The following is a 13045-nucleotide window of genomic DNA, read 5'->3' as shown; positions in this document are numbered from 1 at the left end:
TCTATAGTCTTAACCTCTCTCTCTCTCTCTCTCTCGATCTAGCATTGGAAGTTGGAAGTCAAACAAACATGTACAATGTTTAGATCAATCTAAAGGTGAGAATATCTAAACAAAGAAAAATAAGGAGAAATTTTATAAGAAATGTTTCCTCTCATCAGAGAGACAGAGGCTATAGCTATATGCTTCCATGAGCTGCACACGGGTCAGTGATCACTTGAAACAGGGCTGGCTTGTTAACAACGCTGAATTGAATTTCTCTATTTCATATACTGCCCTTGTACAAAAAACAGCAGAAAGAAGAAAAGCGATTCCATAGTAGTAGGAAACAATGAATTGGGGCTACTCACTTCTCCACTACATCTCCCTCCACTGTCTCTCTCCTTGGTCTAACTCTATTATTTGCATTGTTGAACATGGCCCTTTTAATGTAATGGATCATTAGGCAATGCTTGGTTTCCACTGCCCAGGGACTTAGGAGGGTTGAACTAGATGCAGAGTTACGGACCTAATCTTTGGCTCTTCTTTTTATGTCTATTACGAAGTTGGTGTTTGGGACAGATGCCGATTTTTCAGAAATTGGTGTCACATCAGAAATTCAAAAATCGTTGATTATTTTGGTATTGGTTGGTCGATTTTGAGAAATCGGTAAATCGGTCAGAAAAGAATTAATTATTAAAATCAATGATTCCTCTTTTTGAGGAGTTTAACTTTGGCTGTTGGCCCCAAAAAAGCGTTTTTAGGGTGAATACATTCACCAATTCATGCCTATGACATGGTTATGGTTAAAAAGAAATGGGGAGCAATTATTATTTTACCTCACTCAATGGAAACGTGGCATTCCCAAAATGTTCTCAACAGCAGAGGCTGTTGGCCGGTTGGCCCTCAACATCCAAAGTTTTCCTTTTTCTAGGCCTATTCCAATTATTTTTGGTTGATGTGGCATCTGACATGGATAAAGGAGAGTTTTTATAAACATAAAAAATCACAGCTGATAATTTTTTAAAAAATCGGCTGACATGTCAGCAATGATGCCAAACAAACAATTTCTTTGATTACGGAGAATGATCTAAAAAATCAGTTATTTTTGAGAAATCTCATTGGAATAATCAGCATGCCAGCCTCACATTTTACAGGTACACCACATAATGTGTCCATTATAGTATCATTCATATAAAAACCGAAGAGCAAAATTGGTAAGTTACCCAGTTAAAAATCTTTAAGATGGTAGCTGTAAAATGGATTTCATATTTACCGAAGAGAACAACAGATCTTCTCTTCTAATAGTTATAGCTTATAACCTACAAAACTAGAATAAGGATCCACTCCTATGTCCTATCCCATTTGATATGATCCAATTCCGTAGGGCGTTACATGATACTGTAAGAACCTTCACCAATCACAAATCCCCTGTGAAATTTTGATGAATACCACCTCAATCCCCTGATCGGTTACCACTCCTAAAGTTTACTTTGGTTGTCACTAGTCAGTTTTTTCAGGTATGATGCTTATCCGGTATCATATTCGGATTTCTTAATATTGAACACGTGGCAAGTTTGGCTATTGTTGAGGTGCCCAGCATCTACTCCATCCATCATCTACTGTCCCCAAAACGTGTCTTGGGACGGTTTATCTCAGATTCCAATCCTGAGGCAATCATTTGGCTCCTTAATTTTAAACCAAACCGATGCCTTTTTGACTCTTTTCTATCCACTTCAAACTCATTTCCATGATCCTATCCACGACGCCGACTCCTTAGTCGCGTCTGGCTCACCTTCCCATCATCCCAGCTTCTTCTGCATCGTCTAATGGTTCCTCCTCTCTGAAGACTTTCGTACTAAATACCAAAAGGGAGCCAGAAAAGGAGCTTCGGGACTTCAATACAGATTCAAGAGCTCTCTATAAGCGTCTAGATTGACGATGTTTCTTCTTCAACCTTCTACTCGCCCTTGGTAAGTACAACCCACGACATTACTTTCTTAATGTATCTCTTCGCCTCTTTTTCCTTTGTTTTTCTTTAATTCTAAAATTTTGATTAAATACAAAATGGGTTTGTTTATCTTCTGCAGAATTTGATTATTTTTATTGAAACTCTATGTTTTAAGAGAGTTTCTATTTGCTATTTCATGAAATTTTGCTCATTTGAGGAGTATGTAGAGTCCCGAACCTCCATAGGACCTTGTTAGGGGCATAATTTTCTTAAAATGGAGTGTCGTGTACATCAGAGAACCAACAATGGTGGAAAATCTCATTTGGTCTTTCATTTGGATAATGGTAGTTGGAGAGTTGCAGCTGCGAAACCTAAGGAATTTCCTTTCTTTAATTTTTCGACTTCCGAGCAGTGTATAAGAATGGGGCCTGCTTGTGCTTACAGATGGTTGAATAATAAGAATATAATGACGCACATAATAGAACTATAAGGTTATTTTAGTGTAGTTAGGCGTTGTTCTGAGGTTTTAGTTGCACACGAACATGAATTTTATACTGATTAATCATGTATTTTGAAAACGATCTCCTTATTTGTGCAAGGAAAACACTTGAGGCAGGCAGCCAGCACGCGGAGGTCTTTCTGTTAGCTGACTGACATAAGGAAAACTAGGCATTCGATAATTCTTTGTTTCTGTGCATGAATTTCATGACATTAGCTCCCCAAGTTGCAGAATCAGAACTTGAACTCTAAAACTGAAAAATGAACATCGCGTGCATGTATTTCCATATGCCTTGAACAAAATGACTTCTTCATGTACGCAAATGGATGAAAGGCTGTGAAAATATACAAGTAGAATGGATAACCAAATTTCCCAAGGTCAAAGGAAAGGCTGTGAATGACCCACAAGGAGATGAAAAAATGAATTAGTCAACCTATAAAAAATGCATAGGATAATTCTTCTGACAATGATGATCCCCAGGTACCTTAATCCTGGTAAGAGTATCTCAAGTTAGAGCAAATCTAGGAATTCATCAAGCTATTCACTCTGTAGTCCAACTATCTTGCATCCTTGCTGTGATGTGGTGTCTTAAGATCCAGGGGCTTACTTATGGATCCATCTCTTATCCAATCAATGATCATCTGGAAGTCCCCCTCCTCCACTGCGCTTGGATCCTAAACATATCAAATAACCAAGCCTTGAAGAAGCCTTAGAATCATCAACAACTCAGTGGACTTGAATATAAGGCCTAAATAGACTAGGATGATATCTATCCTCAGTCCCTGAATGCATTTTCAATGCTTGAGGAGCCCATTTTCCTATAGAGAACCATCAAAGCCTTAACTTGGTTTAACTGTTGAAAGAGGCACCTGTGCCTGCATTTAATCCACCCATGTTAAGAGGAAGAAACTACCTGTTACCCTTCAATTGAGTCAGTGGTGAAAACACTAAACTTATCTAATATCAAAATCAAGTCGACCACTCAAAATTGTGACCAATTCAGTCAAAATTTGAGATGAGTTAATCATGACATGAAAAATTTTAGGTATCAATTATAATATAATATGAGAACTTGGTATTTTTGAATATTATGCTTAGTTAATACAGTCTATCTATTGACAAATTGAAATATGTTTTCGTTAAATTCAATTTTTAACTTGGATCTGAATATTTGATCTTTTGATGAATTTGAATGAACTCAAAAAAAATCGTGAGATTTGCTCAGTATTTTAAAAGTGCAAGGCGCAGGAGCCAATTTGTGCCTAAGGTGCAAGGTGGGGGTGCCTTTTTTAAGCAAGGCGCAAAAATACAAAAAGAAAATTTCTAAAAATAGAAAAATGTCAGAAAATTCAAAAAAATATAAAACATAATATTAATAAAAAATATAACTTAAATTTTTAAGTAAATGTTTTAGAAAACCTATTATCTAAAATTAAAATACATAAACATAACATGTAAAGTGTATCCAAATGAAAATTTAAAAATAAAATCAAACATATAAAACATTTTCAAGCATGTAAAACCCACAATCTCTTTTTTTCCTCAATTGCATTACTTCAAGTAGCTAATGTGATGTAAAACATATTACATTCCTGATTCTACGAGATGCCTTTGTGCCATGCCCCTCGAGGCAAGCCCAAACAAGTCCATGTTAATGTCTTAAATTCTTAATTTTCACACAAAAATAATGATTTTATAATTTCAATTGCCTTTTAAGAAGATATTTTATTAAGATAAATGAATGAACAACATTAACAAATAGGGGGTCCCAGCTGCTAGGTTCAAAAAAAGCAAAAAAGCATAAAATTTTCAAAAGGTGCCTTTTGAAAGTACTGCACTTAGGACCTGGGTGAGGCGCCTACCCTAAAATGCGCCTAGGCACACCTTAAATCACTGGATGTGCTTCATATCTAGTTTTCCATACCTAATAAGCTAGATTGGACGATAAACCAACAAAACTATGAAAGAATGTATAGGAAATTCATTTTCTTATCTCTACATCAGTACATATGTAATTCAAATTATCTTAAACTATTACTGGTGGTTTGACCAGGAATGTATGGCATTGGTTTTTAATTTTTTTCATTCAACCCAACTTGGTTTAGTTCATTACTTGGAGTTATTTAATATTTGGTCTTTTTGAGCCTTATATGTAGGAAAAGTTGTACAGTTATATCAGTTAAACCATTGAGCATAAATATGGAGTGAGTTTATAACACATTTATCTGATAATCCAATACTTACTTTTTCTTGTCATACCTCAGTAATTTGAAATCCAAATTTCTGGGTGAGGTGAGTGCCACCCAAGTTGGTAGGGTTCCTGTCACTCATGTTGGATTTTTGAGGAAGACTGTGGAATGCAAAGAATCAAGAATAGGTAAGAAGCCAATTGAAGTACCACCCAATGTAGCAATCACACTGGAAGGCCAAGACCTGAAAGTTAAGGGTCCTTTGGGTGAGCTTTCAAGGACTTACCCACGTGAGGTGAAGCTTGTGAGAGAGGAATCCGGAAATCTAAGGGTCATCAAGGCAGTGGAAACAAGAAGAGCCAATCAAATGCATGGGCTTTTCAGGTGAATTTATTTCCCCATTACCTTCAATGTAAATAGTTGAATTATAATTTTATTTTATCTCATTACTAGGATTTGTTTGAATTGTGGGACAGAAGCAAAGAAGCAATGCAAATTTCCACTATTTGGTGGATAATAGAAATGACTAATGAAAAACATGGATTAAAGTTTTCTCTTTCCTGAAATTCACTTGTCTTTTTTGTTTGGGAGCTGAATAGCAAAGTGGATCTCTTCAATCCTTTTTCCACTGCATATTTCCACTTCCATCATCCAGTCTTACTTCTCCCCTTTACTGTTGTATAATCAGTCATCATTTCTTACTAAATGCCATTATCCATTACTGGTTCTGGCTATCTGTGATCTTGGGAGGGGTGGAATGGTTTGTGGCCTAAATCCTTGACATTTTGTTTTGCTCAAAGTGGCCATGTTTAGACTCAAGCTCGTCTTTCTCATGCTTGTTATCCTAGGATTTTACCATCAAACCAAGCTATGACCCAGTTACAATGTTTCCACTTAAGGCCTAAGAATTTATGGAAAAGATTTCTTTAAGTTTCTTTGCTTTTATTTCATATATATTGGCAGGAAGGATATATTCCTACTGATACATACACAATTCCTTCCATTGATAGTTTATTTAACATCCTGAGTGTTTCTTGTATGTGTTGAGCATCTGGAATATGTATGAGATAACTTTCAGTCCATAGGTGTGCATGGTTTTCCAAGGACATAAAATCAGAGTTACCTTGCTACATGGCAAACATGTATTCACACATTCCAGTGTCATCTTCCAAAATACATCAATAAATAATATCTAATTACATATTTACATAAATAAATGATTAAATACAAATCTCATTTAGAAATACTATAAAAACAAGAAAATTGATGACTTGACTTCTTAATGGATACTTCTTTATGTCTTGACTTCTTACTTACTAGTGGTTATAGCCTAGTTTTTAGCTGATTTCAGCTTGGAGTATCATTGGCATGCTGCAATAAGTATTGCATCAATACTTATTGGTGCGGGAATAAAGGTATAGGAGTGGAAAAGTGTGGGAAATCATTGAAAGAGTGTTTAAGGAAGTGGAAGGGAAGCTGATCTGGAAGAGGGAAGGGGAGGAAGGAAGAGAGGAGGGGTTAGTGGAGAGGAGGGAAAGGAATGAGGGTAGAGATGGAGAGGATTACGGGGAGAGAGCAGGGAAGGAGGGAGGTAACATGAAAGGGAGGAAGGATGGAGAGGAAAGGACAGAGGTGGGACCAGAGGAGAGGAAGGAAGGGCAGATGGACAGAGATGGAGGGGATTCTGCAGGAAGGGTAGGGGTGGAGGACTCGGTGAGAGAAGACACAATAGCAGAATTTGTAGGGAAGTTGGGTTGTAGGCTAGAAGATTTGAATGAGTTGAAAGAAAGTTTACAGAAGAGGAAGAAGCAGATCATAACAAAGAAGAGGAGATTGAGTGAAGTAGAGAGATTGAAGAGAGATGTAGAAGGAGACAAGAAGCTCATGGTAAAAGGAGATAAAAGGAAAGGGGGAAAGTAGTGGGTAGGTGGCAAGGGGTTTTAAAAAAGAAGCGGAATGAAGATTCTTAGTTGGAATGTGAGGGGAATTGGGAGTGCAAAGAAGAGAGCAACAATAAAAGAGGTAATAAGATGGTATGACCCAGACATTGTGTTGTTGCAAGAGTCTAAGAGAATGGAGTTTAATGACAAGTGGGCAAGGAGTGTATGGAAAGCCAGGGGGATTAGCTAGGTGGCGGCTCCATTGTGGGGTGCTTTCGGGGGGATTGTAACAATGTGGAAGAGGGATGTGGTTGAAGGTCTAGAGGAGTTGATCGGAAAGTACTCGGTTTCCATGAAGTTTAAGCAGCAAGAGGATGATTATATGTGAGTGCTCACAAATGTTTACGGACCGAATGACTACAGAGAGAGAAAGGAGCTATGGGAGGAACTGGCTGATGTTAAAGGGTTATGGGATGGGACTTGGTGCATGGGTGGGGATTTCAATGTGATCAGATTCTCGGAGGAGTCCAATAAGGTTAACTAGAGGGTGACAAAAAGCATGAGGAAGTTTAACAGTTTTGTAGATGCCTTTGAGCTTAAAGAGATTCCCCTAGCACATAAGGCATTTACATGGTCAAATCTCCAATCTAGACCCATTTGCTCTAAGCTGGATAGATTCTTGTTCTCTTTGGATTGGGAAGAACATTGGGGAACCTTGGCTTCTAGAGCTCTCCCAAGGGTGACCTCAGATTACTGGCCCATAGTGTTATGTAAGGAGGAAAGAAGGTGTGGAGGTCCTACCCCCTTTAGATTTGAAAATATGTGGTTGCTTCATCCAAGGTTTCCTAACAAAGTGAGGGAGTGGTGGCACGAGTGTAACCTGCTGGTGGAGTGGGAGGGGATGAGATTCCATAAGAAACTACAATTCTTGAAAGCAAGAGTCAATGAGTGGAATTTGATGGAGTTCGGGAGGATAGAAGAAAGAAAGGGAGACCTGATGGATAAGATTGAAAGCCTTGACTCTAAAGAGGAAAGGGGAGAATTTGGAGAGGAAGACAATGATCTCAGGAGAGACTTGAGAAGACAGTTAGAGGATTGCCTGCACAAGGAGGAAATTAGCTGGGGGCAAAAATCTCAATGTAAATGGTTGCAAGAGGGAGACAGAAACACTAGGTATTTCCACTCTCTAGCAGATGGTAGGAGAAGGAAGAACTTTATTTCCAAATTGGTAGTAGATGGAGTTGAGTTAGTACAACAAGAGGAGATTGTCAGGGCCTCTGTGGAGCACTTCAAATCTATTCTAATAAGGCCTGTGAGTAGAAGGGTGTGGGTAGAAGGTTTGGATTGGCCAGATGTAGGGGTGGAGAACAGGAGATGGTTGGAAAGAAGCTTTAATCTAGAAGAGATCAAGGAGGCTGTGTTTTCTGTGGATAGAACAAAAGCTCTAGGGCCGGATGGGTTCACAATGGCTTTTTATCAGGATTGTTGGGATATCTTGAAAGATGATCTCTTGCGGGTGTTTGAGGAGTTTTTCAGGAGAGGAATTGTCAATCCGGGTGTGAACTCTACATTTATAGCCTTAATTCCAAAAAAGAAATATGCATCCCACTCAAAGGATTTTAGGCCAATTAGCTTGGTTAATAGCTTGTATAAGATCATTGCAAAAGTGTTGCCTTTGAGGCTGAAGAAGGTACTGCCAGATATCATTGCACACTATCAAGGAGCTTTTGTAAGTGAAAGACAAATTACAGATCAGATTTTAATTGCTAATGAGAGTGTGGAGAACTTTAAGAGGGATAAGAAGAAGGGAGTGGTCTGTAAGGTAGACTTGGAAAAGGCTTATGACTTGGTGGACTGGGATTTCTTGAGGAAAGTTTTAATTAAATTCGGGTTTGGGGCTAGATGGTGTAAGTGGATCATGGGTTGTGTCCAGAATTGTCATTATTCAGTGCTAGTGAATGGGACAGTGGTAGATTTCTTTCCAGCCAGTAGGGGTATAAGACAAGGAGACCCCATTTCTCCTTTCTTGTTCATTCTAATTGTGGAGGTTTTGGGGAAACTGATTCACAGAGCAAATTCTAGGGGGCTCATTAGAGGCTGGAGAGTTGGGAGGATGGAAACCCCCTTCACTCACTTACAGTTTGCTGATGACACGATTCTGTTTTGTGAAGGTGGTAATGTGAGGTTTATCAGGAACTTAAAGTCGGTGATACAATTGTTTGAGCAAATGTCTAATTTGAAGGTTAACCTTGGGAAAAGCTGTGTAGTGGGGGTGAGTTTGGAGGAGGGAGAGATTAGGGAGAGTGTTGAAGTGCTAGGGTGTGAAGTTTCGGGGTGGCCTTTGAACTACTTAGGGTTGCCATTAGGTGATAATCCCAAGAGAGAGAGTTTTTGGAACCCGGTGATGGAAAATTTGAAAAAAGACTGGTATCCTGGAAAAAGAACTACCTCTCTCTTGGTGGGAGAATTACACTAATTAAGGCCACACTTGCTAACTTACCCATCTTTTTCATGTTAGTGTTTAAAATCCCAGTGAAGATTGCTAACAGTTTAGAGAAGCTAATGAGAGATTTCCTGTGGGAGCCGGGAGAGGAGAAGAGGGATCATAGAGTTAGCTGGGAGATAGTGTGTAGGAGTAAGTCGTGTGGTGGTTTGGGGCTTGGGAGTATTAGGAGAAGGAATATGACTCTGTTGGGGAAGTGGTTGTGGAGGTTTCCTATGGAGAAGGAGAAGCTATGGGCTAGAATAGTGGCAAGTATACATGGGCTGGAGCACAATGGATGGGACACTGGAATTAGAGCTAGGACCACAAGCAATTCTCCTTGGAAAGCCATTCATGACCTGCTACCAGTTTTCTTCCCTAATATTAGGTATGACTTGAATTCCAGTAACTCCATAAAATTTTGGGAACAAACCTAGGTGGAGAGCGCCCCTCTAAAGGATCAGTTTCCGTCTTTGTATGCTCTTTTTGATTTGAAAAATGAGCCGATCTCGTCTTTCACCACCCCGTCCTCTTCCACTTCTGGGATTGGGTGGAACTTGGGTCTAAGAAGGGATTTGAGGGACTCAGACTTTGACAGTATTTCGAGCCTTATTGCACTTCTTGATAACGTTGTCTTAGACCCCATTAGGGCGGATTCTAGAATTTGGACACCTACCCCCAATGGCATTTTCTCTTGTGCTTCGTTCTTCAAAGTCTTAAGTCAATCCACCAGTCCTACCCTTCCCCCTTTCCCTGTTGGTAAGGTTTGGTGCAGAGCTATAGCCCCTAGGGTTAGTAGTTTTTGTTGGGAAGCCTATCTGGAAAGAATCAACACCGGTGATTTACTCCAAAAGAAGAGACCCAATACTTGCTTGTCACCTCAGTGGTGTGTTCTGTGTAAAGCAGATGGGGAGACTGGTTTTCACCTACTGGTGTCTTGCCACTTCGCGAGGTCAATTTGGGATTGGGCTTTCTCCTTATTTGGATGCAGCTGGAATCCCCCATCAGACTTGCAGGGCCTTTTCTCCCCTTCCTTTTTCAGGTGGTGGATAAAAAGGGGAAGGACAATGTGGAGAGGACTAAGGGCTGCAGTATGTTGGACATTGTGGGAAGAAAGAAACTCCAGGATATTCTCAGAAACTCAGAGAGGAGCAGCAGATCTGAGGGCTATCATACATATTAGGGCGGTATAGTGGCTGAAATCTTTGGAACTATTCACAAATTACACTGTGGATGACATGTTGAGGAAGTGGGGTGAAATTGCAAATTGCATGCAGACCAAATCAGTAATGAGCGTGGCTTGGACCCCCCCACCTAGTGGATTCTTGAAATTAAACTTTGATGGGTGTAGTAGGGGAAACCCGGGACAATTGGGGATCGGGGGTGTTTTTAGGGATGAAAATGGGGTCATCTCTGCTATGTTCTCAGGCCCAATTGGAGTGGGTGACTCCCTTAGAGCTGAGATCTTTGCAGTTATGGAAGGAGTCCAGAAAGCTAAGGAATTGGACATCAAGAAACTCATAATTGAAGGGGATTCAGAGGTGGTGATAGGGTGGCTGACTAAAGATCAAAATGATTTATGGAAGTACAATAATGAGAGGAGGAAATTCAAATGGCTGGTGCGGGAGATGGAAGTGAAGACATGTTGGATTAAAAGATCGGCTAATTCCCTAGCTGACGGTTTAGCTAAACAAGGGGCAGAAAGGGATTCATTGTTTTGGGCTAAGTTGTAACGTTAGTGTCTTTTTCTTTTTTCCTTTCTTGAAGCTCTTTGTGACTCTTGGAAGATAAGTGTGTTTGTCTTCCACTTGTAAATTTTCTACTGATGAATTAATGAAAGTGTTATTGATCAAAAAAAAAAAAAGTATTGCACCAATGTGCCAAGTATCAGTATGGCTAGATCCTTTAGTTTGGAAGTCACCTGGTGGCTCATGACCATGCTACCTAATATCCATAATAAGCATTGAAAATCAGATTTAGAAGTTGCAAAAATTAAGGAAGAGCGAGTCTGATATTATGTTTTGTTCTTTAGTTACCATAGAATGTTAAACACATACACATGCATGTTAACAAGCAGCAAATTCAAGACTAACTTGTGATTTTAAATAAATTGGTAATTTTACCAATGACATGGTGATTTTTAATTAAGGCTCAGTTGGAAGGAGTACAAGTGTAGAGCTCAAAACCTTGTATTTTCTATGTATTTGTACTGTCCATATTTGTATTTGTACTCTTTCCAAACTGAGCCTAAACAATTTTGATGTTATGAAGTGATTAAAGCTCGAGTTTAAATGTAACAGTAGATTAAAAAGTTTGATCCTTTACTACTCTTTTATTTGTCAAAACTCAAAACCTATTCATGCAGAGATGCATACTTGTAGACATTTGTGGATTGTAAGACTGTAAGAGAACATATTAAGATTTATAACTCTATTTGTGATGATCCCTGAATTTGGCAGGACTCTTACAGACAACATGGTGGTTGGTGTCTCCAAAGGATTTGAAAAGAGACTTCAATTGGTTGGAGTTGGATATCGTGCAACACTAGAAGGCAAAGACTTGGTATTAAATCTTGGGTTTTCTCACCCAGTTAGGATGACCATCCCTGATGGTTTGAAAGTAAAGGTGGAAGACAACACTAGAATTGCCGTTAGTGGATATGATAAGTGCTCCATCGGTGAATTTGCTGCTTCAATTAGGAAGTGGAGACCACCAGAACCATATAAAGGGAAAGGTGTGAAATATGCAGATGAGATTGTAAGAAGAAAGGAGGGGAAAGCTGGTAAAAAGAAGTAAAATGGCAATCTCCATGTTTTCCCTCCCATCCTTATTTGTTTATCTTCTTTTCTTATTTTTGAGCCACATGTATTGATTGTACCTGCATCCTTGTTGAAGCAGAAAACTTATGAACAGGTGACTTGTTCCCCTTCTTTTTACAAGCACGTCTAAGAGCAATTTGCTAGCATCAGAGACCATGCCTATCATGGAGGCTCAAACTACAACATGGATTTTTGTGAAAATACAAGGGTACACACTTTGTTCTTTTGATTTAAGATGGAATGTAGAGAAATGGATGAATCATCCATTTTATTCCCCGATGAAAAGAAAAAGCAGTTTAAACATGTTGCCTCATCATGAATGCTTGCTCCTTGAGATATACCACTGGAAAGCGTTTGACCATGTCCATATGATTCTGCGTAAGTGTTTTTCTAAAACCAAAAAGAAAAAAAATGAAAAAAAAAATTGCTAAATCAGTAAAATCAAGTTGGTAATTTAGTCATTTGCCTACATCATTATGGTCATGGACATTGCCAATATAGAGGAAATGAGCATCTTAGGCTGCATTTGCATAGTGAGAAGCTTGGATTAATTTATCACCACATTTCCACTTGCACAGAAATTTCATTAAAAAGCATAATTGGTAGACTAGAAATCTCACTCTACCGAATTTCACAACGGGTTCCATTATACCGGTAAAATGGACTGCGGTGAGTGCAGTTTCCTGAATGCAATTCTGTTCTGCTGCCAAATCCAAAACCACCCTAATCAAAATACAACATTAGAAAAAATCTTCACATGCGTTATCTTGGAGAAGGCAACAACTCAGATCATACTTGGCTATCTACGGTTTTGAGAAGGTTAGATATGTATTTGGGTAATGGCCCTTGTACAAAGACTGATCTAATCCGATACATTAATATGGTGGATAGGTGCAGTTTAGTTTATATGACAGACAAGTATTTTCAATTTTCCAACTAAACTAGAACTAACCATGAGAACCTCCAATTACGAGAACCAACGAACCTGCGACATTGTCAATTTCTACCCCTGTAATGCAGTAAATAATTAATGATACAGAACAAAACAGGGAGGATTGTAGGGCTGCAAATTGTACCCAATTGTCTGAATTCGACCCTATTAAGGCTGGCCCATATTTGATTTGTTATAATTGGATTGAATATAGATCCACCCCTATCCAATCCAATATAATTAGATTCGATTTAAATATATATACTCATATATACTTAAAATTCATATTACATCTATCAGTAAAGTTGGCCTGAATGT

At 38.9% G+C, this 13045-nt stretch overlaps 1 protein-coding gene across 1 annotated transcript; it reads left to right on the top strand.

The window, feature by feature from the left end:
- Positions 1 to 1710: 1710 nt before the first annotated feature.
- Positions 1711 to 12110, top strand: LOC104611419 (large ribosomal subunit protein uL6c-like). Its single transcript, XM_010278442.3, has 3 exons — positions 1711 to 1949; positions 4691 to 4999; positions 11437 to 12110. Exons 1-3 carry the CDS (start codon positions 1918 to 1920, stop codon positions 11771 to 11773), a joined length of 678 nt encoding a protein of 225 aa, XP_010276744.1. The 5' UTR covers positions 1711 to 1917; the 3' UTR covers positions 11774 to 12110.
- The last annotated feature ends 935 nt before the right edge of the window (positions 12111 to 13045 follow it).

The sequence above is a fragment of the Nelumbo nucifera genome, chromosome 3 (genome assembly GCF_055504915.1).
Source record: "Nelumbo nucifera cultivar China Antique chromosome 3, China Antique-T2T, whole genome shotgun sequence".
Lineage (NCBI taxonomy): Eukaryota > Viridiplantae > Streptophyta > Magnoliopsida > Proteales > Nelumbonaceae > Nelumbo > Nelumbo nucifera.
This window is presented reverse-complemented; position numbering and strand designations above follow the sequence as displayed.

Excerpts from the sequence above, each read along its gene's own strand:
- LOC104611419 (XM_010278442.3), top strand. The coding sequence starts at position 1,918 with ATGTTTCTTCTTCAACCTTCTACTCGCCCTTG. Across the intron at positions 1,950-4,690 it reads CAACCTTCTACTCGCCCTTG|TAATTTGAAATCCAAATTTC; the intron begins GTAAGTACAACC and ends GTCATACCTCAG. Across the intron at positions 5,000-11,436 it reads CAAATGCATGGGCTTTTCAG|GACTCTTACAGACAACATGG; the intron begins GTGAATTTATTT and ends TGAATTTGGCAG.